Here is a 27,737-nt window from a genome sequence, read left to right on the forward strand (position 1 = left end):
TACAAGCCCACTCCTCGTAATTTGCTTACTACTGGAGTGACACACTGTAACAAACTGAGCGAGTGGTTTGAATGCTGGTTGTCTAACTTTTTTGTGGCAGGCAGAGTGGCGCACCCAATCAAGAGGGCGCTCTAGGCAGCTGCCTATTTTGCCTATTTGAAGAGCCGGTTCTGGGTATGCAGGGCAATCGAGAGATATGGCATTTCCTCCAGGAGCACAGGAGACCTCCCCTTTTTCAGAAGTCTCTTGGGACTTCTGGCGGGTTGTCAAGTGTATGAAGTATGAGGTCAAGTCTATATGGAGTTTTAACCTTTAAAATGCTGAAAAGTAGAGCAGCCCTCGTAGACCCTGACGTATAAATATTGAAGACTATTGACTACTAGGTTGACACATCTCAGCTAGAACCATGATGATTAGAACTCCATGTCCTGGACCAGGTCCATGTATCATCCGGGGGTCCACATCCTTGTCTCCAGAAGACTCCTTCCCCAGGTCCTAGGTGGCGGCATAACAATACACCCCATACAATCTCTCGTCTTCATTGGGAAACCCAAAACTCCTCACTCCCGGGTCTGGGAGCCCTCCGCAGCGTTCACGGGGGTCCGTGATTGGAAAGCGGACGCTGCCATCTGATAACCAGCCCCCATCGCAGTGATCCAGGCCAAAGAACCTCCATGCCGCGTAAAGATGCCCAACTTTGGCTATCTCGGCTTTGCGGGAACGGCAGGCAGCGGAAGCTTCTCGGAAGGTCATTGGACCATGGACAAAGTAGACTTGACCTACAATACATATCAAGGAGAAGACAACTGGAGAGGACGGAGATGATATGAGAGTTAAAGGGGAACTGGAAATTAACTGGGGCCAGAAAGCTATATAGATTTGTAAATAACTTCTATATAAAAATCTTAATCCTTCCAGTACATATCAGCTGCTGTATGCTCCACAGGAAGTTGTGTAATTCTTTCTAGTCTGACCACAGTGCTCTCTGCTGCCACCTCTGTCCATATCAGGAACTGTCCAGAGGAGGAGAGGTTTTGTAATGGGGATTTGTTCCTGCTCTGGACAGAGGTGGCAGCAGAGAGCACTGTGGTCAGACTGTAAAGAACTACACAACTTCCTGTGGAGCGTACAGCAGCTGATAAATACAGGAAGGATTAAGATTTTTATATAGAAGTAATTTACAAATCTGCTTAACTTTCTGGCACCAGTTGATTTTGATTTTCCAGTGGAGGACTCAACAGTCTTTATGAGGGATCAACAGCACCATTTTGTATTAAAGGAGAACTCCAGAGTATAAAAATTGTCCCCCATAGTGTCGGCAGTAAAAAAAAATAAAGATGTACATACCTTCCTCCGCTCCCCTGGGACCTCCGGTAACCGGCGCCGGTCTCCGCCGCAATCCACTTCCTGGTTGCCGGTGGTCGGATGAATCAGCCAATCACCAGCCGCAGCGCAGTCCGACTCGGCCGGCCATAGGCTGAGCGGCAGTGTGAAAACGCTTTAGGACACAAAATTCTTCACTACACCGGCACCTGCGGCCAGGGCCGAAAACGTCACACTGCCGCTCAGCCTATGGCCGGCCGAGTCGGACTGCGCTGCGGCTGGTGATTGGCTGATTCATCTGACCACCGGCAACCAGGAAGTGGATTGCGGCGGAGACCGGAGCCGGTTACCGGAGGCCCCAGGGGAGCGGAGGAAGGTATGTACATCTTAATTTTTTTTACTGCCGGCACTATGGGGGACAATTTTTATGGTCTGGAGTTCTCCTTTAAGTATAGATATTACAACATTTTGGTTGTATATGCCGAAATGCGTTGCTTGGGACACCACGAATGTATATACAATATCGGTCCCAGCTGTACCTTTAAGAGCCGAGGTGAAGCAGAAGGCATCGTATCTGTCCTTGACTTTGTCTTTGGGTCCATAGCTGCGTATCCCCGGAGGTAGAGCGCCTCCACATGGATTTCGTGGGACAATGACCGGATAATGTACAGTCCCTTCCAGAAGCCACCCTGCGTTGCACCAGTCAAGGCCATCAGTCCAGGCTATGAAGAAGACAAATCGTAGTCATCACCTGAGTATCCATTATATTGTGTGTATATATATATATATATATATAGGGTGAGGCGACACCTTCCTACCTTGGTAGAGTTGGGCGTAGGTGGCCAGTCTCCCATCTTGTTCTTCACAGGCTTGATGGGCTTGGACGTAATTAAAGTGATAGCGCCCCTCCTTGGACTGATATGGAAACACAACCCCTAAAATAGGTAGAAGACATTTTTCTTAAAGGGGTACTCCACTGCCCCAGCGTCCGGAACATATTGTTCCGAACGCTGGGTGCAGTCAGTGAGGGTCGTGACGTCATGCACACGCCCCCTAGTGACGTCACACCACGCCCCTCAATGCAAGTCTATGGGCGGGGGCGTGGCACCTCTGGATGGACTAAAATTATTGCAAAAAAATAAATAAAAAAATGGTTTTAAGAATATTTAAAAAAAATCTCCAGATAAAAATTTGTGAAATAATAAAATATAAAATGAAAAATTAATTAATTAAAAAAGAATAAAGTAAAACTTAAAACATAGATTTTTCCACATGTTGTCTGAACAAAGTTATTTATCAAAAATATGGAATTAAAAAATAAGACATCATTTCTTCGTTACATCACCTCCCAAAACAATGTGAATTAGAACTAGAATAGGACCATTTAAAACACTATATTCTCTATTTGTGAAATAATAAAATCTATAAAAGCTATAGAAAAAAAAAAACACAAAAAAAAACCATTATCGGTATTGCCGCGTGTTGAAAAGTTAAATTTTTTACAATTTTATTTATGGCATTAAAAAAAAAAAAAAAAAATAAATAAACAGAAATGGAATTAAAAAAATTTTTTTTTAATTTATTTATATTTTTTATTTATTTATTTTTTATATTTTTTTGTTATGTCACCTCCCAAAAATCATGAATGATAAATAGATTAGAACTATTAAAAAATGAAAAGTAAAAATGAAGATATATATATATATATATATATATATATATATATAAATATATATATATATATATATATATATTCAAAACACTCCCTTTCTCCATTTAAAAAAAACAAAATAGAAATAATAGATAAAAAATACGTCACCTCCCAAAAAAAGAAAAAAAATATTAAATAAATTAGGACAATTAAAAAATAAATAAAAAATAATAAATAAATATAAATAAAAGTAATAACACATAACTAAAGCTATACCAATCTGGTATCACTGTCATTGTACTGACCTGACGACTAACGCCAGCCTCATTCTGACCGCACAGTAAATGCAGTTAACCCCTTAACTGCCGATGCCCTCAGGGAATATGAAGCAAGCTCAGGAGCCGGGTACCAGCTGCCGGGACTCGCCGCGAATGACGGACATCGGCGGTCGCGCCGATGCCTGTCGTTTAACCCTTTAGATGCCTTGAGCAAAACCGATGTCGGCATCTAAAAGGTCAAATTGCAGCGCAACTTGTTCATGACTCCAACCCATTGGGAAAGTATCACCTAGATGAGTGGTCTCCAAATGGTGGGCCTCCAACTATCGCAAAACTACAACTCCCAGCATGCCCGGACAGCCGTTGGCTGTCCGGGCATGCTGGGAGTTGTAGTTTTGGGACAGCCGGAGGTCCACCGTTTGGAGGCCACTGACCTATCACGACGGAAGCAGAATACGGTAGAAGTTCTCAGGCTTTTACCTTCTAAGTGTAGAGATAAAGTCAAGCTTTGGTCCTCCAGGCCATTGACCAGTTCACACTTGTACCGTCCTTCATCTTCTAAGGTCACGTTGGTGATGATGAGGGAAGCGTCCAGTCTATGGCTCCTCCTCAGCCTCACCCGGCCCCTCAGATTGTCGTAGTTCTTGTGGTACCGACCGTTGGAGATGACGATGAGGTTTTCCAAGGGGTCTTCAGGGTTGACCTTGCTCCACTTGACCTTGTAGCTCCTGGGCCGCCGCCTCATGATACAGGGGAGGGTGACGTTGGCCCCTCGGGAGCTCTGGACCACATTGCGGATAGGACTGAGGAGATAGTTGGTCGCCGTGGTGTAATCTGCGGAAAGGAAGAAGATTGGGGGGAGATTTATCGAAACCTGAATAAAGGAATAGTTGCTGAGTTTCCCCATAGTAACCAATCAGATCACTACTTTCATTTTAGAAAAAGCCCTCTGAAAAATTAATGAAGCGATCTGATTGGTTGCTATGGGCAACGCAACAACTTTTCCTCTGGACAGGTTTTGATAAATCACCACTACTACCACCACAAGTACTATCACCACCACTACTACCTATTACCACCACCACTATCGCTACTACTACTACCTATTACCACCACCACTACTACTACCATCACTACTACCTATTACCACCACCACTATCGCTACTACTACTACTACCACCACCACTACTACTATCGCTACTACTACTACCCCCAACACTACTACCATCACTACTACTACCACCACCACTACTACCATCACTACTACCTATTACCACCACCACTACTACCATCACTACTACTACCACAACCACTACTACCATCACTACTACCTATTACCACCACCACTATCGCTACTACCTACTACCACCACCACTATCGCTACTACTACTACTACTACCACCACTACTACTACTACTACTACTACTACCATCACTACTACCTATTACCACCACCACTACCACCATCACTACTACTACCACCACCACTACTACCATCACTACTACCTATTACCACCACCACTACTACCATCACTACTACCTATTACCACCACCACTACTACCATCACTACTACTACCACCACCACTACTACCATCACTACTACCTATTACCACCACCACTATCACTACCACCATCACTACTACCTATTACCACCACCACTATCACTACCACCATCAATACTACCTATTACCACCACCACTACTACCACCACTACTACCTATTACCACCACCACTATCACTACCACCATCACTACTACCTATTACCACCACCACTATCACTACCACCATCACTACTACCTATTACCACCACCACTACTACCACCACTACTACCTATTACCACCACTACTACCTATTACCAACACCACTATCGCTACTACTACTACCACCACCACTACTACCATCACTACTACCTATTACCACCACCACTATCACTACCACCATCACTACTACCTATTACCACCACCACTACTACCACCACTACTACCTATTACCACCACTACTACCTATTACCACCACCACTATCGCTACTACTACTACCACCACCACCACTACTTCTACCATCACTACTACCTATTACCACCACCACTACTACCATCACCACTACCTATTACCACCACCACTATCGCTACTACCACCACTACTACCTATTACCACCACCACTATTGTTACTACTTCCACTACTACTACTACCACCACCACTACCAACCCCACCACCTCTACTACTACTTCCCCCACCACCACCGCTACTACTACCCCCACCACCACCACTACTACTACCACCACCACCTCTACTACTACTACTTCCCCCACCACCTCTACTACTACTACTACCCCCACCACCACCACCACTACTACTACTACTGCTACCCCCACCACCACCGCTACTACTACTACTACTATTACCACCGCTACTACTACTACCCCCACCACGTCCTCTACTACTACTACTACCCCCACCACCACCGCTACTACTACTACCACCACCACCTCTACTACTACTACCACCATCACCTCTACTACTACTACTACCCCCACCACCACCACTACTACTACCACCACCACCTCTACTACTACTACTTCCCCCACCACCTCTACTACTACTACTACCCCCACCACCACCACCACTACTACTACTACTGCTACCCCCACCACCACCGCTACTACTACTACTACTATTACCACCGCTACTACTACTACCCCCACCACCACCGCTGCTACCACTACTACTACCCCCACCACCACGTCCTCTACTACTACTACTACCCCCACCACCACCGCTACTACTACTACCACCACCTTTACTACTACCCCCACCACCACCACTACTACTACCACCAACACTACCACTACTACCACCACCACCTCTACTACTATTACCCCCACCATCACCTCTACTACTACTACTACTACCCCCACCATCACCTCTACTACTACTACTACTACCCCCACCATCACCTCTACTACTACTACTACCCCCACCACCACCACCACTACTACTACTACCACCAACACTACCACTACTACTACTACTACCACCATCACCTCTACTACTACTACTACTACCCCCACCACCACCACCACTACTACTACTACCCCCACCATCACCTCTACTACTACTACTACCCCCACCACCACCACCACTACTACTACTACCACCAACACTACCACTACTACTACTACTACCACCATCACCTCTACTACTACTACTACTACCCCCACCACCACCACCACTACTACTACTACCACCAACACTACCACTACTACTACCACCATCACCTCTACTACTACTACCCCCACCACCAGCACCGCTACCACTGCTACCACCAACACTACCACTATTTCTACTACCACCACCACTACTACTTATACTGCTACAACCACCACCACCACTTCCACCCAACATCATTAGAATTTTCACCAGTCCAATGCATTTCAGGGGCTGCAGCCCATTCATTTTGGGAACTGGAGAAGATCTTGTATATTCTGAACAATTTCTCAATGACAAAAACGTAGAGTTCCCCTTAAGCGAACCCTTTCCTAGTAGATGTATGGGTGAGCAGATGAGTTTTGGTGGGGTTCTCCATGATTTGGTGACCCCACAAGACCCGACAGCATATTCTACCCCCCCCTCCCCCAGTGCACCCTACAAGTTAGAAGACCTTGGTTCCGGTCGGAGTTGCGATAGACGCTGTGGTCCTGGAAGGAGTCAGATCCGAAGAATAAGATCAGAAGAATGTAGGATCCCTCCATCCCTGAGGAGAACACTCGACCTCTGTCTGTGGGAGACAAGAAATGACTCAGACAGCCCAGAAGGGGGCGGCGATGGGCACAGATTTCACACAGATTTTCCGCAATGACATCTTGTCAGTCAGTGTATCTAAGCTTATAATGTTTCATAATGTTATCTACAACTTTTATGTGTCTTTTGAGCCATGTATCTCATGCCTTCATATTGTAACATTATCCGATCAAGTGTATCCAATCATATCAAGTGTGATACTCTCTGCTGAGCTGATGGATCTTAGCCAATCATATGTAACACTGTCTGCCGCATAGCTAAACCTGTCATTTGTGATACATCCTGCTGTGCTGGTGTATCTCAGCATATCATGAGTGATACTATCCATTGTACTAATGTATCTAAGCCCATTGTGATACTGTCTGCTGAACTGATGTATCTAAGCCTGTCTTATGCACCACCCTCCATCGTGTATTGATACTGTCTTCTGTGCTGGTGTATCTAAGCCCATCATGTGTAATACTGTCTTCTGAGCCATGTATCTAATCCAGTCATGTGTGATACTACATGTATCTAATCCTATTAAGTTTGATACTGCCGGCTGTGCTGCTGTATCTCAACCTATCATGAGTGATAACATCTGATGTTTTGGTGTATCTAAGCCCATCATGTGTGATACAGTCTGTACATCTTATCCTATCGTGTATGATGCTGTCTTCTAACCAATGTGAATAGTCTGCTGTGTATCTAATCTTTTTATGTGTGATACTACCTACTGGCTGTCCTGGTGTATCTAAGCGTATCATATGTGATACTGTGTGAGGATTCGAAGCCGCTGTGTTATACAGTCTACTGAACCGGTGTATCTAAACTTATCATGAGTGATACTGCCAGCTGCACTGTTGTATCTAAGCCTAGCATATGTGATACTGCTTACTGTGTGAGGCAGTGTTTTCCAACCAGGGTGCCTCCAGCTGTTGCAAAACTACAACTCCCACCAAAGGCTGTCCGGGCATGCTGGGAGTTGTGGTTTTACAACAGCTGGAGGCACCCTGGTTGGGAAACACTGGTGTGAGGTTTTAAAGCCGCTGCGTTATACAGTCTACCAAGCCGGTGTATCTAAGCCCATCATGTGTAATACTGTCTTCTGAGCCATGTATCTAATCCAGTCATGTGTGAAACTGTGTGCTTACCATTGTGTCTTAGCCTGTCATATGTAACACTGTCTGTCGCGTATCTAAGCCCACCATGTGTGATACTATCTGCTCAGCCATGTATCTAATCCTATCAAGTTTGATACTGCCGGCTGTGCTGGTGTATCTCAACCTATCATGAGTGATAATATCTGATGTATTGGTGTATCTAAGCCCATCATGTGTGATACAGTCTGTACATCTTATCCTATTGTGTATGATACTGTCTTCTAACCAATGTGAATAGTCTGCTGTGTATCTAATCTTTTTATGTGTGATACTACCTACTGGCTGTCCTGGTGTATCTAAGCCAGTGGTCTTCAAACTGTGGCCCTCCAGATGTTTCAAAACTACAATTCCCAGCATGCCCGGACAGCCGTTGGCTGTCCGGGCATGCTGGGAGTTGTAGTTTTGCAACATCTGGAGGGCCACAGTTTGAAGACCGCTGATCATGTGATACTGTGAGAGGTTTCGAAGCCGCTGTGTTATACAGTCTACTGAACTGGTGTATCTAAACTTATCATGAGTGATACTGCCAGCTGCACTGTTGTATCTAAGCCTAGCATATGTGATACTGCTTACTGTGTGAGGCAGTGTTTTCCAACCAGGGTGCCTCCAGCTGTTGCAAAACTACAACTCCCACCAAAGGCTGTCCTGTACGGACAGCGTTTGGTGGGAGTTGTAGTTTTGCAACAGCTGGAGGCACCCTGGTTGGGAAACACTGCCGGACAGCGTTTGGTGGGAGTTGTAGTTTTGCAACAGCTGGAGGCACCCTGGTTGGGAAACACTGCCGGACAGCGTTTGGTGGGAGTTGTAGTTTTGCAACAGCTGGAGGCACCCTGGTTGGGAAACACTGCCGGACAGCCTTTGGTGGGAGTTGTAGTTTTGCAACAGCTGGAGGCACCCTGGTTGGAAAACACTGGTGTGAGGTTTTAAAGCCGCTGCGTTATACAGTCTACCAAGCCAGTGTATCTAAGCCCATCATGTGTGATACCGGTATCATCTTCTCACCTGATCAGAAGGCTCCTACGCCATTCTTCCTCCCAGATACAGCAGACAGTGGCGGTGGCGCAGATGTCTCCTCCGGCCGTCCTTCTGTTGTGGGGTCAGTAAACATTTTGTGTGCCTGTCGGCCGCTTCCCCTGTGAAGTGATGACAATGAGGGGACAATGGGGCTTTGTAATGGGCCGGGGACGTCTTGTCAATGGCCGGACTGTCTGCTCCTCCATCACTGAGGATCGGGGAGAAATGTCAGTATGTGGCTGGAGGATCTGGACACTGTCCGGCCGGTCCCACTCCCCAGACTAGAAAGGACCAGTGTTCCCAGTAACCTTTGTGTCGCCTCCATCTCCAGAAATAATAACATCCGACACCTGCAAAACGGCCCCAACTCTGCGCCCCCCATCACATCCACTGACCGGCCACTTTATTAGGTACACCCCTCTAGTCCCGGGACGGACCCTTATATACTTTCTACAAGGGGCAGAACACATTACTCAGCGATTTCACTCCATATAGACATGATGACATCACACAGTTCCTCCATATAGACATGATGACATCACACAGTTCCTCTATATAGACATGATGACATCACACAGTTCCTCCATATAGACATGATGACATCACACAGTTCCTCCATATAGACATGATGACATCACACAGTTCCTCCATATAGACATGATGACATCACACAGTTCCTCTATATAGACATGATGACATCACACAGTTCTTCCATAGGGACATGATGACATCACACAGTTCCTCCATATAGACATGATGACATCACACAGTTCCTCCATATAGACATGATGACATCACACAGTTCCTCTATATGGACATGATGACATCACACAGTTCCTCCATATGGACATGATGACATCACACTGTTCCTCCATATGGATATGATGACATCACACAGTTCCTTCCATATAGACATGATGACATCACACAGTTCTCCATATAGACATGATGACATCACACAGTTCCTCCATATGGACATGATGACATCACACAGTTCCTCCATATGGACATGATGACATCACACAGTTCCTCCATATGGACATGATGACATCTCACAGTTCCTTCATATGGACATGATGACATCACACAGTTCCCCCATATGGACATGATGACATCACACAGTTCCTCCATATGGACATGATGACATCACACAGTTCCTCCATATGGACATGATGACATCACACAGTTCCTCCATATGGACATGATGACATCACACAGTTCCTCTATATAGACATGATGACATCACACAGTTCCTCCATATAGACATGATGACATCACACAGTACCTCCATATGGACATGATGACATTACACAGTTCCTCCATATAGACATTGTCACGATGCCGGCTGGCAGGAGGTGGATCCTCTGTGCCAGAGAGGGATTGGCGTGGACCGTGCTAGTGGACCGGTTCTAAGACACTACTGGTTTTCACCAGAGCCCGCCGCAAAGCGGGATGGTCTTGCTGCGGCGGTAGTGACCAGGTCGTATCCACTAGCAACGGCACCTCTCTGGCTGCTGAAGATAGGCGAGGTACAAGGGAGTAGGCAGAAGCAAAGTCGGACGTAGCAGAAGGTCGGGGGCAGGCGGCAAGGTTCGTAGTCAGGGGAGATAGCAATAGTTCTGGTACACAGGGTATAAACACACAAAGAACGCTTTCACTGGCACTAAGGCAACAAGATCCGGCAAGGGAGTGCATGGGAGGAGACTAGATATAAGCAGGGAACAGGTGGGAACCAATTAAGCTAATTGGGCCAGGCACCAATCATTGGTGCACTGGCCCTTTAAGTCTCAGGGAGCTGGCGCGCGCGCGCCCTAGAGAGCGGAGCCGCGCGCGCCAGCACATGACCGCAGGAGACGGGAACGGGTAAGTGACCTGGGATGCGACTCGCAAGCGGGCGCGTCCCGCTGTGCGAATCGCATCCCCAACGGCCATGGCAGAGCAGCGCTCCCGGTCAGCGCTGACCGGGGAGCTGCAGGAAGAAGGGCGCCGTGAGCGCTCCGGGGAGGAGCGGGGACCCGGAGCGCTAGGCGTAACAGTACCCCCCCCCTTAGGTCTCCCCTTCTCTTTATCGGGAAACTGCCTCCCCTGGGATGAGGACACCGGGAAAGGATGGGGGGATTCCTCAACGGCAGGCAGAACCGCAGGAGTAGGAATGGGGAGAGAGGGCAGAGGGCGGGACCTGGCACGGGGCAGTGTGACACCAGGACGAGGGCCATGAGGGGACACAGAAGCTTGCCTGATGGAACTGGGAGGGGGGGAGGGGCATTTCCTGTGGCAGGCAGAGTCCTTAATGACCTTAGGGGGACCAGATACAGGAGGAACCACAGAGTTACGGCAAGGGTTACTGGGAACCGGTTTTAGACAGTTCTTGGAACAAGAGGACCCCCAACTCTTGATCTCCCCAGTGGACCAATCCAGGGTTGGGGAATGAAGTTGAAGCCAGGGAAGTCCAAGGAGAATTTCCGAGGTGCAATTGGGGAGGACCAAAAGTTCAATCCTCTCGTGGTGAGATCCGATGCTCATAAGAAGGGGCTCCGTGCGGAAACGTATGGTACAGTCCACCCTGGCTCCGTTGACCGCGGAAATGTGGAGTGGCTTGACAAGACGGGTCACCGGAATCCGGAATTTATTCACAAAGGAGTCCCGAATAAAGTTCCCAGAAGCTCCAGAGTCCAGGCAGGCCACGGCTGAGAGGGGAGAGCTGGCTGAAGTGGAAATCCGAACAGGTACCGTGAGACGTGGAGAAGCCGACTTGGCATCAAGAGACGCCACACCCACGAGAGCTGAGTGCGAGCGTGCGTTTCCCAGACGTGGAGGACGGATTGGGCAATCCACCAGAAAATGTTCAGTACTGGCACAGTACAAACAAAGATTCTCTTCCTTACGGCGATTCCTCTCTTCCAGGGTCAGGCGAGACCGATCCACTTGCATGGCCTCCTCGGCGGGAGGCCTAGGCGCAGATTGCAGTGGAGACTGTGGGAGAGGTGTCCAGAGATCTAAGTCCTTTTCCTGGCGGAGCTCTTGATGCCTCTCAGAGAAACGCATGTCAATGCGAGTGGCTAGATGAATGAGTTCATGCAGGTTAGCAGGAGTCTCTCGTGCGGCCAGAACATCCTTAATGTTGCTGGATAGGCCTTTTTTAAAGGTCGCGCAGAGAGCCTCATTATTCCAGGATAGTTCAGAAGCAAGAGTACGGAATTGTATGGCGTACTCGCCAACGGAGGAATTACCCTGGACCAGGTTCAGCAGGGCAGTCTCAGCAGAAGAGGCTCGGGCAGGTTCCTCAAAGACACTTCGAATTTCCGAGAAGAAGGAGTGTACAGAGGCAGTGACAGGGTCATCGCGGTCCCAGAGCGGTGTGGCCCATGACAGGGCTTTTCCAGACAGAAGGCTGACTACGAAAGCCACCTTAGACCTTTCAGTAGGAAACTGATCCGACATCATCTCCAGATGCAGGGAACATTGGGAAAGGAAGCCACGGCAAAACTTAGAGTCCCCATTAAATTTGTCCGGCAAAGACAGGCGGAGGCTAGGAGTGGCCACTCGCTGCGGAAGAGGTGCAGGAGCTGGCGGAGGAGATGGTTGCTGCTGCTGTAGCTGAGACTGAATCTGCTGTAGCTGCGACTGGAGTTGCTGAGTCATGGTGGTCAAGTACGACAGCTGGTGATCTTGTTGGGCAATCTGTCGGGCTTGCTGGGCGACCAGTGTGGGGAGGTCGGCGACAACAGGCAGAGGAACTTCAGCGGGATCCATGGCCGGATCTACTGTCACGATGCCGGCTGGCAGGAGGTGGATCCTCTGTGCCAGAGAGGGATGGCGAGGACCGTGCTAGTGGACCGGTTCTAAGACACTACTGGTTTTCACCAGAGCCCGCCGCAAAGCGGGATGGTCTTGCTGCGGCGGTAGTGACCAGGTCGTATCCACTAGCAACGGCACCTCTCTGGCTGCTGAAGATAGGCGAGGTACAAGGGAGTAGGCAGAAGCAAAGTCGGACGTAGCAGAAGGTCGGGGGCAGGCGGCAAGGTTCGTAGTCAGGGGAGATAGCAATAGTTCTGGTACACAGGGTATAAACACACAAAGAACGCTTTCACTGGCACTAAGGCAACAAGATCCGGCAAGGGAGTGCATGGGAGGAGACTAGATATAAGCAGGGAACAGGTGGGAACCAATTAAGCTAATTGGGCCAGGCACCAATCATTGGTGCACTGGCCCTTTAAGTCTCAGGGAGCTGGCGCGCGCGCGCCCTAGAGAGCGGAGCCGCGCGCGCCAGCACATGACCGCAGGAGACGGGAACGGGTAAGTGACCTGGGATGCGACTCGCAAGCGGGCGCGTCCCGCTGTGCGAATCGCATCCCCAACGGCCATGGCAGAGCAGCGCTCCCGGTCAGCGCTGACCGGGGAGCTGCAGGAAGAAGGGCGCCGTGAGCGCTCCGGGGAGGAGCGGGGACCCGGAGCGCTAGGCGTAACAGACATGATGACATCACACAGTTCCCCCATATAGACATGATGACATCACACAGTTCCTCCATATGGACATGATGACATCACACAGTTCCTCCATATGGACATGATGACATCATACAGTTCTCCAAATAGACATGATGACATCACACAGTTTCTCTATATAGACATGATGACATCACACAGTTCCTCCATATAGACATGATGACATCACACAGTTCCCCCATATAGACATGATGACATCACACAGTTCCTCCATATAGACATGATGACATCACACAGTTCCCCCATATAGACATGATGACATCACACAGTTCCTCCATATAGACATGATGACATCACACAGTTCCCCCATATAGACATGATGACATCACACAGTTCCCCCATATGGACATGATGACATCACACAGTTCCTCCATATGGACATGATGACATCATACAGTTCTCCATATAGACATGATGACATCACACAGTTCCTCTATATAGACATGATGACATCACACAGTTCCTCCATATAGACATGATGACATCACACAGTTCCCCCATATAGACATGATGACATCACACAGTTCCTCCATATAGACATGATGACATCACACAGTTCCCCCATATAGACATGATGACATCACACAGTTCCTCCATATGGACATGATGACATCACACAGTTCCCCCATATAGACATGATGACATCACACAGTTCCTCCATATGGACATGATGACATCACACAGTTCCTCTATATAGACATGATGACATCACACAGTTCCTCCATATAGACATGATGACATCACACAGTTCCCCCATATAGACATGATGACATCACACAGTTCCTCCATATAGACATGATGACATCACACAGTTCTTCCATATGGACATGATGACATCACACAGTTCCTCTATATGGACATGATGACATCACACAGTTCCTCTATATAGACATGATGACATCACACAGTTCCTCCATATAGACATGATGACATCACACAGCTCCTCCATATGGACATGATGACATCACACAGTTCCTCCATATAGACATGATGACATCACACAGTTCCCCCATATAGACTTGATGACATCACACAGTTCCTCCATATGGACATGATGACATCACACAGTTCCTCCATATAGACATGATGACATCACACAGTTCCTCCATATGGACATGATGACATCACACAGTTCCTCCATATGGACATGATGACATCACACAGTTCCTCCATATAGACATGATGACATCACACAGTTCCTCCATATGGGCATGATGACATCACACAGTTCCTCCATATGGACATGATGACTTCACACAGTTCCTCCATATAGACATGATGACATCACACAGTTCCTCCATATGGACATGATGACATCACACAGTTCCTCCATATAGACATGATGACATCACACAGTTCTCCATATAGACATGATGACATCACACAGTTCCTCCATATGGACATGATGACATCACACTGTTCCTCCATATAGACATGATGACATCACACAGTTCCTCCATATGGACATGATGACATCACACTGTTCCTCCATATGGACATGATGACATCACACAGTTCCTTCCATATAGACATGATGACATCACACAGTTCTCCATATAGACATGATGACATCACACAGTTCCTCCATATGGACATGATGACATCACACAGTTCCTCCATATGGACATGATGACATCACACAGTTCCTCCATATAGACATGATGACATCACACAGTTCCTCCATATGGACATGATGACATCTCACAGTTCCTTCATATGGACATGATGACATCACACAGTTCCCCCATATGGACATGATGACATCACACAGTTCCTCCATATGGACATGATGACATCACACAGTTCCTCCATATGGACATAATGACATCACACAGTTCCTCCATATAGACATGATGACATCACACAGTTCCCCCATATAGACTTGATAACATCACACAGTTCCTCCATATGGACATGATGACATCACACAGTTCCTCCATATAGACATGATGACATCACACAGTTCCTCCATATGGACATGATGACATCACACAGTTCCTCCATATGGACATGATGACATCACACAGTTCCTCCATATAGACATGATGACATCACACAGTTCCTCCATATAGACATGATGACATCACACAGTTCCTCCATATAGACATGATGACATCACACAGTTCTCCATATAGACATGATGACATCACACAGTTCCTCCATATAGACATGATGACATCACACAGTTCCTCCATATAGACATGATGAAATCACACAGTTCCTCCATATAGACATGATGACATCACACAGTTCCCCCATATAGACATGATGACATCACACAGTTCTTCCATATGGACATGATGACATCACACAGTTCCTCTATATGGACATGATGACATCACACAGTTCCTCTATATAGACATGATGACATCACACAGTTCCTCCATATAGACATGATGACATCACACAGTTCCCCCATATAGACTTGATGACATCACACAGTTCCTCCATATGGACATGATGACATCACACAGTTCCTCCATATAGACATGATGACATCACACAGTTCCTCCATATAGACATGATGACATCACACAGTTCCTCCATATGGACATGATGACATCACACAGTTCCTCCATATGGACATGATGACATCACACAGTTCCTCCATATAGACATGATGACATCACACAGTTCCTCCATATGGACATGATGACATCACACAGTTCCTCCATATGGACATGATGACATCACACAGTTCCTCCATATGGACATGATGACATCACACAGTTCCTCCATATAGACATGATGACATCACACAGTTCCTCCATATAGACATGATGACATCACACAGTTCCTCCATATAGACATGATGACATCACACAGTTCTCCATATAGACATGATGACATCACACAGTTCCTCCATATAGACATGATGACATCACACAGTTCCTCCATATAGACATGATGAAATCACACAGTTCCTCCATATAGACATGATGACATCACACAGTTCCCCCATATAGACATGATGACATCACGCAGTTCTTCCATATGGACATGATGACATCACACAGTTCCTCTATATGGACATGATGACATCACACAGTTCCTCTATATAGACATGATGACATCACACAGTTCCTCCATATAGACATGATGACATCACACAGTTCCCCCATATAGACTTGATGACATCACACAGTTCCTCCATATGGACATGATGACATCACACAGTTCCTCCATATGGACATGATGACATCACACAGTTCCTCCATATAGACATGATGACATCACACAGTTCCTCCATATGGACATGATGACATCACACAGTTCCTCCATATGGACATGATGACATCACACAGTTCCTCCATATAGACATGATGACATCACACAGTTCCTCCATATGGACATGATGACATCACACAGTTCCTCCATATGGACATGATGACATCACACAGTTCCTCCATATAGACATGATGACATCACACAGTTCCTTCATATGGACATGATGACATCACACAGTTCCTCCATATGGACATGATGACATCACACAGTTCTTCCATATGGACATGATGACATCACACAGTTCCTCCATATGGACATGATGACATCACACAGTTCCTCCATATAGACATGATGACATCACACAGTTCCTCCATATGGACATGATGACATCACACAGTTCCTCCATATGGACATGATGACATCACACAGTTCCTCCATATAGACATGATGACATCACACAGTTCCTCCATATGGGCATGATGACATCACACAGTTCCTCCATATGGACATGATGACTTCACACAGTTCCTCCATATAGACATGATGACATCACACAGTTCCTCCATATGGACATGATGACATCACACAGTTCCTCCATATAGACATGATGACATCACACAGTTCTCCATATAGACATGATGACATCACACAGTTCCTCCATATGGACATGATGACATCACACTGTTCCTCCATATAGACATGATGACATCACACAGTTCCTCCATATGGACATGATGACATCACACTGTTCCTCCATATGGACATGATGACATCACACAGTTCCTTCCATATAGACATGATGACATCACACAGTTCTCCATATAGACATGATGACATCACACAGTTCCTCCATATGGACATGATGACATCACACAGTTCCTCCATATGGACATGATGACATCACACAGTTCCTCCATATAGACATGATGACATCACACAGTTCCTCCATATGGACATGATGACATCTCACAGTTCCTTCATATGGACATGATGACATCACACAGTTCCCCCATATGGACATGATGACATCACACAGTTCCTCCATATGGACATGATGACATCACACAGTTCCTCCATATGGACATAATGACATCACACAGTTCCTCCATATAGACATGATGACATCACACAGTTCCCCCATATAGACTTGATAACATCACACAGTTCCTCCATATGGACATGATGACATCACACAGTTCCTCCATATAGACATGATGACATCACACAGTTCCTCCATATGGACATGATGACATCACACAGTTCCTCCATATGGACATGATGACATCACACAGTTCCTCCATATAGACATGATGACATCACACAGTTCCTCCATATAGACATGATGACATCACACAGTTCCTCCATATAGACATGATGACATCACACAGTTCTCCATATAGACATGATGACATCACACAGTTCCTCCATATAGACATGATGACATCACACAGTTCCTCCATATAGACATGATGAAATCACACAGTTCCTCCATATAGACATGATGACATCACACAGTTCCCCCATATAGACATGATGACATCACACAGTTCTTCCATATGGACATGATGACATCACACAGTTCCTCTATATGGACATGATGACATCACACAGTTCCTCTATATAGACATGATGACATCACACAGTTCCTCCATATAGACATGATGACATCACACAGTTCCCCCATATAGACTTGATGACATCACACAGTTCCTCCATATGGACATGATGACATCACACAGTTCCTCCATATAGACATGATGACATCACACAGTTCCTCCATATAGACATGATGACATCACACAGTTCCTCCATATGGACATGATGACATCACACAGTTCCTCCATATGGACATGATGACATCACACAGTTCCTCCATATAGACATGATGACATCACACAGTTCCTCCATATGGACATGATGACATCACACAGTTCCTCCATATGGACATGATGACATCACACAGTTCCTCCATATGGACATGATGACATCACACAGTTCCTCCATATAGACATGATGACATCACACAGTTCCTCCATATAGACATGATGACATCACACAGTTCCTCCATATAGACATGATGACATCACACAGTTCTCCATATAGACATGATGACATCACACAGTTCCTCCATATAGACATGATGACATCACACAGTTCCTCCATATAGACATGATGAAATCACACAGTTCCTCCATATAGACATGATGACATCACACAGTTCCCCCATATAGACATGATGACATCACGCAGTTCTTCCATATGGACATGATGACATCACACAGTTCCTCTATATGGACATGATGACATCACACAGTTCCTCTATATAGACATGATGACATCACACAGTTCCTCCATATAGACATGATGACATCACACAGTTCCCCCATATAGACTTGATGACATCACACAGTTCCTCCATATGGACATGATGACATCACACAGTTCCTCCATATGGACATGATGACATCACACAGTTCCTCCATATAGACATGATGACATCACACAGTTCCTCCATATGGACATGATGACATCACACAGTTCCTCCATATGGACATGATGACATCACACAGTTCCTCCATATAGACATGATGACATCACACAGTTCCTCCATATGGACATGATGACATCACACAGTTCCTCCATATGGACATGATGACATCACACAGTTCCTCCATATAGACATGATGACATCACACAGTTCCTTCATATGGACATGATGACATCACACAGTTCCTCCATATGGACATGATGACATCACACAGTTCTTCCATATGGACATGATGACATCACACAGTTCCTCCATATGGACATGATGACATCACACAGTTCCTCCATATAGACATGATGACATCACACAGTTCCTCCATATAGACATGATGACATCACACAGTTCCTCCATATGGACATGATGACATCACACAGTTCCTCCATATGGACATGATGACATCACACAGTTCCTCCATATAGACATGATGACATCACACAGTTCCCCCATATAGACATGATGAAATCACACAGTTCCTCCATATAGACATGATGACATCACACAGTTCCCCCATATAGACATGATGACATCACACAGTTCCCCCATATAGACATGATGACATCACACAGTTCCCCCATATAGACATGATGACATCACACAGTTCCTCCATATAGACATGATGACATCACACAGTTCCTCTATATAGACATGATGACATCACACAGTTCCCCCATATGGACATGATGACATCACACAGTTCTTCCATATGGACATGATGACATCACACAGTTCCTCTATATGGACATGATGACATCACACAGTTCCTCCATATGGACATGATGACATCACACAGTTCCTCTATATAGACATGATGACATCACACAGTTCCTCCATATAGACATGATGACATCACACAGTTCCCCCATATAGACTTGATGACATCACACAGTTCCTCCATATGGACATGATGACATCACACAGTTCCTCCATATAGACATGATGACATCACACAGTTCCTCCATATGGACATGATGACATCACACAGTTCCTCCATATGGACATGATGACATCACACAGTTCCTTTATATAGACATGATGACATCACACAGTTCCTCCATATGGACATGATAACATCACACAGTTCCTCCATATGGACATGATGACATCACACAGTTCCTCCATATAGACATGATGACATCACACAGTTCCTCCATATGGACATGATTACATCACACAGTTCCTCCATATAGACATGATGACATCACACAGTTCCTCCATATAGACATGATGACATCACACAGTTCCCCCATATGGACATGATAACATCACACAGTTCCTTCATATGGACATGATGACATCACACAGTTCCCCCATATGGACATGATGACATCACACAGTTCCTTCATATGGACATTATGACATCACACAGTTCCTCCATATAGACATGATGACATCACACAGTTCCTCTATATAGACATGATGACATCACACAGTTCCTCCATATAGACATGATGACATCACACAGTTCCTCTATATAGACATGATGACATCACACAGTTCTTCCATATAGACATGATGACATCACACAGTTCCTCTATATAGACATGATGACATCACACAGTTCCTCCATATAGACATGATGACATCACACAGTTCCTCCATATAGACATGATGACATCACACAGTTCCTCTATACAGATATGATGAATCTGAGTGTATATCAGACAATACTTCCCTGAATTGGTTCTTCTGGGTTCAGTCGTAACATTCTGATATACTTTGTCTGTTCTCTGCTTGCTTTCAGTAAATGGAAACCTTCTTCTTCCCTTCCCACAGCTTACAGTATTGACGTTTCTTTTTGATACAATTTTTTTTCCTGCGCTGATACATTGTTACAAACTACCAATACAGGAGAAAGATCTGGGCTGCCGATGTGTATAGTTCACTCTGGTACCAAACCCTCAGCTGTGAGAAGAATTAGATCAGGACAGCGCTGTCAACCTCCAGATGTTACAACCAATGTTCCCATTCAGTGAGAGCAAGCAGAGATTTTAATTAAAATACTGAAGAATTGGAGAAGAAGAATTCGGGAGAAACTGAATTGCAAACCAAAATGTTGTAATACTTCTACTGAACACAAGATGGCGATGTTGAACCGTCAAATCACTCTTCCATATAAGGCCATTTCCCATTAAACAGTGGTCTCCAAACTGTGGCCCTCCAGATGTTGCCCTGGCAGCCGTTGGCTTTTGGAGTTGTAATTTTGCAACATTTGGAGGGCAGCAGATTGAGTACCCTTGTCCCAGGATACCGTTTCCTAACTAGTGCGCCACCAGCTGTTGCGAAACTACAACTCCCAGCATGCCCGGACAGCCCTTGGCTGTCCGGGCATGCTGGGAGTTGTAGTTTTGCAACATCTGGAGGGCCACAAGTTGAATACCCTTGTCCTGGGACAGTGTTTCCTAACTTGTATACCACCAGCTGTTGCAAAACTACAACTCCCAGCATGCTTCGGGCATGCTGGGAGTTGTAGTATTGCAACAGCTGAGGGCACACTAGTTAGGAAACGCTTTCCTAGGACAAGGGTATTCAACCTGCGGCCCTCCAGATGCTGCAAAACTACAACTCCCAGCATGCCCAGACAGCCAAAGGCTGCCCGGGCATGCTAGGAGTTGTAGTTTTACAACAGCTGGAGACACCCTGGTTGGGAAACACTGATCTATACGTACGATGGCTCTTTGACTGCCTGTTGACTCAGGATGTCAGAGGAGAGAAGGCTCGGGCAAGTGTCCCCCTGCAAAATAAATGCGCTAGTGTATACGGAGATGGGGAATGCATGCTGGAAGTTGTAGTTTCGCAACAGCTGGAGGCACACTGTTTGGGAAAAACTTATCTATACATACAATGGCTTTTTGACTCCCTGTTGATTCTGGAAGTCAGAAGAGAGAAGGGTCGGGCAAGTGTCCCCCTGCAGAAGAACAAATGTGCTAATGAATGCGGGGTGACAGTGAATTCTGGGAGTTGTAGTTTTGCAACAGCTGAAGGCAGCTTGGTTGGGAAACACTTATGTGTACGATGTCAGAGGGCAAGTGTCGGGCAAGTGTTCCTCTGCAGAATAAATGTGCTAGTGTATATGTAAATGGGGTGTGCATGCTGGGAGTTGTAGTTTCGCAACAGCTGGAGACACACTGGTTGGTAAATACTGATCTATGTGTATGATTGCCTCTTGACTCTCTGTAAGTCTCTGGATGTCAGATGAGAGAGGGGTCGGGCAAGTGTCCCCCTGCAAAATAAATGTGCTAGTGTGTACGGAGATAGGGAGTGCATGCTGGGAGTTGCAACAGCTGGAGGCACCCTGTTCGGGAAACACTGACCTAGCACGACAGGGACCTGAAGGCACGCGCTGTCTTCATATGATCATATTATCCATCAACACAACTCTTAAGAGCATTGTCTGCAGCAGCCTCCCCCTCCTCCCCATCTGTCACTCACTGACAGCAATGTACAACGTATCCTTCAGCACATCACTTATCACAGCTGAGGACCACGTGTCGGTGTGACACCTTACCGGTGACATCAGATCATGTGACTCCCCCCAAATGAACCCAGACTAGGGGTGCACTATGACCCCAATATCTATAACCCAGATAATACAGACAGAGGCGTCCGCAGCGTCCGGCTACCATCACCGCACAGCTATGCAGCCCCGGGCTACGTGGGAGGAGGAGGAGAGGAGCCGCACCCAAAATCCTGAGGACTGGGGTGTCATAGGGTTCAAAGGGGGGGGGGGGGCAAATGTCACTGCTTTACGCCTCCAGTAATATGTACAAGTTCCAGCAATAGCTTAGGTATCGTATTGGTGTATCTAAACCAGTGTTTCCCAACCAGGGTGCCTCCAGCTGTTGCAAAACTAAAACTCCCAGCATGTAGTAAACCCTAGGAAGCTGCAGCAGCATGGAGGACATGATAGAGCAGTACTCAGCAGTGTAAGATGTGAATCAAGCTCTGGCGGTGGGATACAAAACCTATTGGAGCAGTGTTTTCCAACCAGGGTTCCTCCAGCTGTTGCAAAACTACAACTCCCAGCATGCACGGACAGCCAACGGCAGTGTTTCCTAACTAGAGTTCCTCCAGCTATTGAAAAACTACAACTCCCAGCATGTAGTAAACCCTAAGAAGCTGCAGCTGCAAGGAAGACATGATAGAGCAGTACTCAGCAGTGTAAGCTGGCAGTGGGATACAAAACCTACTGGAGCAGTGTTTTCCAACCAGGGTTCCTCCAGCTGTTACAAAACTACAACTCCCAGCATGCCCGGAAAGCCAACAGCAGTGTTTCCTAACTAGAATGCCTCCAGCTGTTTCAAAACTACAACTCCCAGCATGTAGTAAACCCTAATAAGCTGCAGCGGCATGGAAGACATGATAGAGCAGTACTCAGCAGTGTAAGCTGTGAATCAAGCTCTGGCAGTGAGATACAAAACCTATTGGAGCAGTGTTTTCCAACCAGGGTTCCTCCAGCTGTTGCAAAACTACAACTCCCAGCATGCACGGACAGCCAACGGCAGTGTTTCCTAACTAGAGTTCCTCCAGCTATTGAAAAACTACAACTCCCAGCATGTAGTAAACCCTAAGAAGCTGCAGCTGCAAGGAAGACATGATAGAGCAGTACTCAGCAGTGTAAGCTGGCAGTGGGATACAAAACCTACTGGAGCAGTGTTTTCCAACCAGGGTTCCTCCAGCTGTTACAAAACTACAACTCCCAGCATGCCCGGAAAGCCAACAGCAGTGTTTCCTAACTAGAATGCCTCCAGCTGTTTCAAAACTACAACTCCCAGCATGTAGTAAACCCTAATAAGCTGCAGCGGCATGGAAGACATGATAGAGCAGTACTCAGCAGTGTAAGCTGTGAATCAAGCTCTGGCAGTGAGATACAAAACCTACAGGAGCAGTGTTTTCCAACCAGGGTTCCTCCAGCTGTTGCAAAACTACAACTCCCAGCATGCCCGGACAGCCAAAGGCTGTCCGGGCATGCTGGGTGTTGTAGTTTTGCAACAGCTGGAGGCACCCTGGTTGGGAAACACTGATCTAAACCTTTACACTGTGTGACACTTTCTGCTGAGTTGCTGTATCTAAGTCTATTGCGTGTGAAACTGTCTACTGAGTTGCCGTATCTAAGCCATTTAGGGGTGATACTATGTGCTTAATATGGCTGTATCTAAGCCAGTCATACCTGATGTGTGTATATGTGTGATACTGTAGTCTGATCCACTGTATCTAATGATATTATATATACTGTTGTATCTAAGCCAGTCATGCGAGATACTGACATGAAAATCCGAGGTATCTAAATCTATAATGTCACTGAATGATGTGTGATACTGTCTAGTGAGCTTGTGTATCTAATCATGTCCTGTGTAACGATGTCTACTGAGTCACTGTATCTAAGACTATTGTGTGTGATACTGTCTGTTCAGCTGGTGTATCTAAGCCTCTCATATGTAATACTGTCTGCTGAGCCCTTATGTCTAAGTTATCATGTACAATGTTGTCTGCTGAGCTGATGTATCTAAGCCAACCCTGTGTGATGCTATGTACTGAACAGTTGCATCTAATCCTACTATAGGAGATACTGTCCTTTAACCCCTTAAGGACCAGGCCAATTTTATTTTTGCGATTTCGTTTTTTCCTCCTCGCCTTCTAAAATCCATAACTCCTTTATATTTCCATCTACAGACCCATATAAGGGCTTGTTTTTTGCGAGACCAATTGTACTTTGTAATGAAACCTCTGATTTTACTATAAAATGTACGGCGAACCCCAAAAAAAAATTTTTTTAGGGAGGGAATTTAAATGAAAACCACAATTTTGCACATTTTGGAGGGTTTTGTTTTCACGCTGTACAATTTACGGTAAAAATTACATGTGTTCTTTATTCTGTGGGTCAATAGGATTAAAATGATACCCATCACTAGATACTTTTATATTTTTGTACTGCTTAAAAAAAATCTAAAACTTTTTGTACAAAATCAGTCATCTAAAATCGCCCTTTTTTGACCACCTATAACCTTTTCATTTTCCCGTATATAGGGCGGTATGAGGGCTCATTTTTTGCACCATCATCTGTACTTTTTTTTTGGATACCACATTTGCATACCGTATATAAAACTTTTAGATAATTTTTTATTATTTTTTTTATTTATAAAATGTGACTAAAAAGCAGCATTTTTGGACATTTTTTTATTTTTTAAGTTTACGCCGTTCACCGTACGGGATCAGTAACATTATATTTTGATAGTTTGGACATTTACACACGCGGCGATACCAAATATGTTTATAAAAAAGAAATTACGCTTTTTGGGGGTAAAATGGGAAAAACTGACAATTTTCATTTTTATTGGGGGAGGGGATTTTTCACTTATTTTTAACTTTTTATTTTTAAATTTTTCAAGTTTTTTTTACACTTTTTATGTCCCCATAGGGGACTATTCATATCAATCATTTAAATTCTAATACTGTTCAGTGTTAAGCATAGGACATAGCACTGATCAGTATTATCGGCGATCTTCTGCTCTGGTCTGCTCGATCTCAGACCAGAGCAGGAGACGCCAGGAGACAGATTGAGGCAGGTGAGGGGACCTCCGTCCGCCATTACAGATGATCGGATCTCCGCCACAGCGCTGTGGGAGATCCGATCATCTATTTTTACATGTGCACTGCTGCAGATGCCGTGATCTGTACTGATTACAACATCAGAGGGGTTAATGGCGGACATCCGCGCGATCGTGGCTGTCGGCCATTACCAGTGGGTCCCCAGCTGCTGCTAGCAGCCGGAATCTGCCGTGTATGACGCGAGCACCGCTCCAATGCTCGCGGTCATACACAGGAGGTAAATGTACGTCCTGGTGCGCTAAGTACCGTTGCACCAGGACGTGCATTTACATCCATGGTCGTTCAGGGGTTAAGGTGGGGTATCTGTTATGTGTGACACTGTGGTGTCGGATAGGGTAATGGGTAATTAACCTTATCGTGACGCCAGGGCGTGGTTGACCTATACGCCACCCGAGGTAGACCAGCTTCACCTGTGCCAGGCACGGGGCAAATAATCACTCCGACACAAGGTTACGGTTAACTGGTTTGGTTTACTGAGGTTGGAAAGATGGTACAATCCGTTACAGCTCAGATCAGCGTGAAGGAGTTGCAGGGTGAACTTAGGGAAGCTTATCGGCTTGCTGGGACTTGTAGTTGATTGTGCTGTATATGACTGGTTCAGCCCGCACTATACTTTAGAGACTTGGACTTGACTAACTTACTGGACTTGACTTGTATAATATCCCCGTGACTGTAGGCTTACCGCAAGGCTTTCACTTTCACCTCGGTAAACGGGTAATGGATGCGTGGTCACTGGACTAGGCCTCAGGCCTCCATCAGATCCACCTCACAGACTCCACTCCTCACCAAACTCTACCTCAGGTCTAACAGAGCGAAATGAACTCTGACTATATATGGGAGGAAATTAGATCCTTCACATTGGCTGGATAAGTCACATGTTCACCACTGCATACTCCCCTTAACAACAAGGTCCTTGGCAACAAGAGATTTAAGGCAACAAGTACATAGATAATACAAATAAATAACCCGTTATATGACAGTATAGTATATAGTGCATCATAAAGAGTTCTGAGGAGACTATCACCTGTACCTCACTGTGTCCCCCGACCCTCACCCGTACCTCACTGTGTCCCCCGACCCTCACCTGTACCTCACTGTGTACCCGGACCCTCACCCGTACCTCACTGTGTACCCCGACCCTCACCCGTACCTCACTGTGTACCCCGTATATAGGAGCAGTATTATAGTAGTTATATTCTTGTATAAAGGGGGCAGTATTATAGTAGTTATATTCTTGTATATAGGAGCAGTATGATAGTAGTTATATTCTTGTATATAGGAGCAGTATTATAGTAGTTATATTTTTGTGTATAGGAGCAGTATTATAGTAGTTATATTCTTGTATATAGGAAGCAGTATTATAGTAGTTATATTCTTGTATATAGGAGGCAGTATTATAGTAGTTATATTCTTGTATATAGGAGCAGTATTATAGTAGTTATATTCTTGTATATAGGAGCAGTATTATAGTAGTTATATTCTTGTGTATAGGAGCAGTATTATAGTAGTTATATTCTTGTGTATAGGAGCAGTATTATAGTAGTTGTATTCTTGTGTATAGGAGCAGTATTATAGTAGTTATATTCTTGTATATAGGAGCAGTATTATAGTAGTTCTATTCTTGTATATAGGAGCAATATT

General features: G+C 45.6%; 1 protein-coding gene across 2 annotated transcripts; it reads right to left on the reverse strand.

Moving 5' to 3' along the window:
• On the reverse strand, positions 1–26,893 carry HAPLN2 (hyaluronan and proteoglycan link protein 2). Of its 2 annotated transcripts, XM_056546423.1 has the most exons (7): positions 26,779–26,893; positions 9,197–9,327; positions 6,913–7,029; positions 3,733–4,086; positions 2,142–2,258; positions 1,863–2,045; positions 1–779 (listed from the first exon to the last, which is right to left on the reverse strand). In XM_056546423.1, the coding sequence occupies exons 3-7, from the start codon at positions 7,001–7,003 to the stop codon at positions 496–498; spliced, it is 1,029 nt and encodes a 342-aa protein (XP_056402398.1). In that variant the 5' UTR covers positions 7,004–7,029; positions 9,197–9,327; positions 26,779–26,893; the 3' UTR covers positions 1–495. The 2 variants fall into 2 exon arrangements, with proteins under 2 accessions (XP_056402398.1, XP_056402399.1); XM_056546424.1 differs by lacking the exon at positions 9,197–9,327 and having other exon boundaries at positions 26,779–26,892.
• Between the last annotated feature and the right edge of the window lie 844 nt (positions 26,894–27,737).

Source organism: Hyla sarda, chromosome 11 (genome assembly GCF_029499605.1).
Source record: "Hyla sarda isolate aHylSar1 chromosome 11, aHylSar1.hap1, whole genome shotgun sequence".
Taxonomy (NCBI): Eukaryota; Metazoa; Chordata; class Amphibia; order Anura; family Hylidae; genus Hyla; species Hyla sarda.

Coding starts and splice junctions, on each gene's coding strand:
- HAPLN2 (XM_056546423.1), bottom strand. CDS start 7,003: ATGGAGGGATCCTACATTCTTCTGATCTTATTCTTCGGATCTGACTCC. Junction 4,087..6,912: donor CAACTCCGACCGGAACCAAG/GTCTTCTAACTT, acceptor TCCTTTCCGCAG/ATTACACCACGGCGACCAAC. Junction 2,046..2,141: donor CTACGCCCAACTCTACCAAG/GTAGGAAGGTGT, acceptor TCTTCTTCATAG/CCTGGACTGATGGCCTTGAC.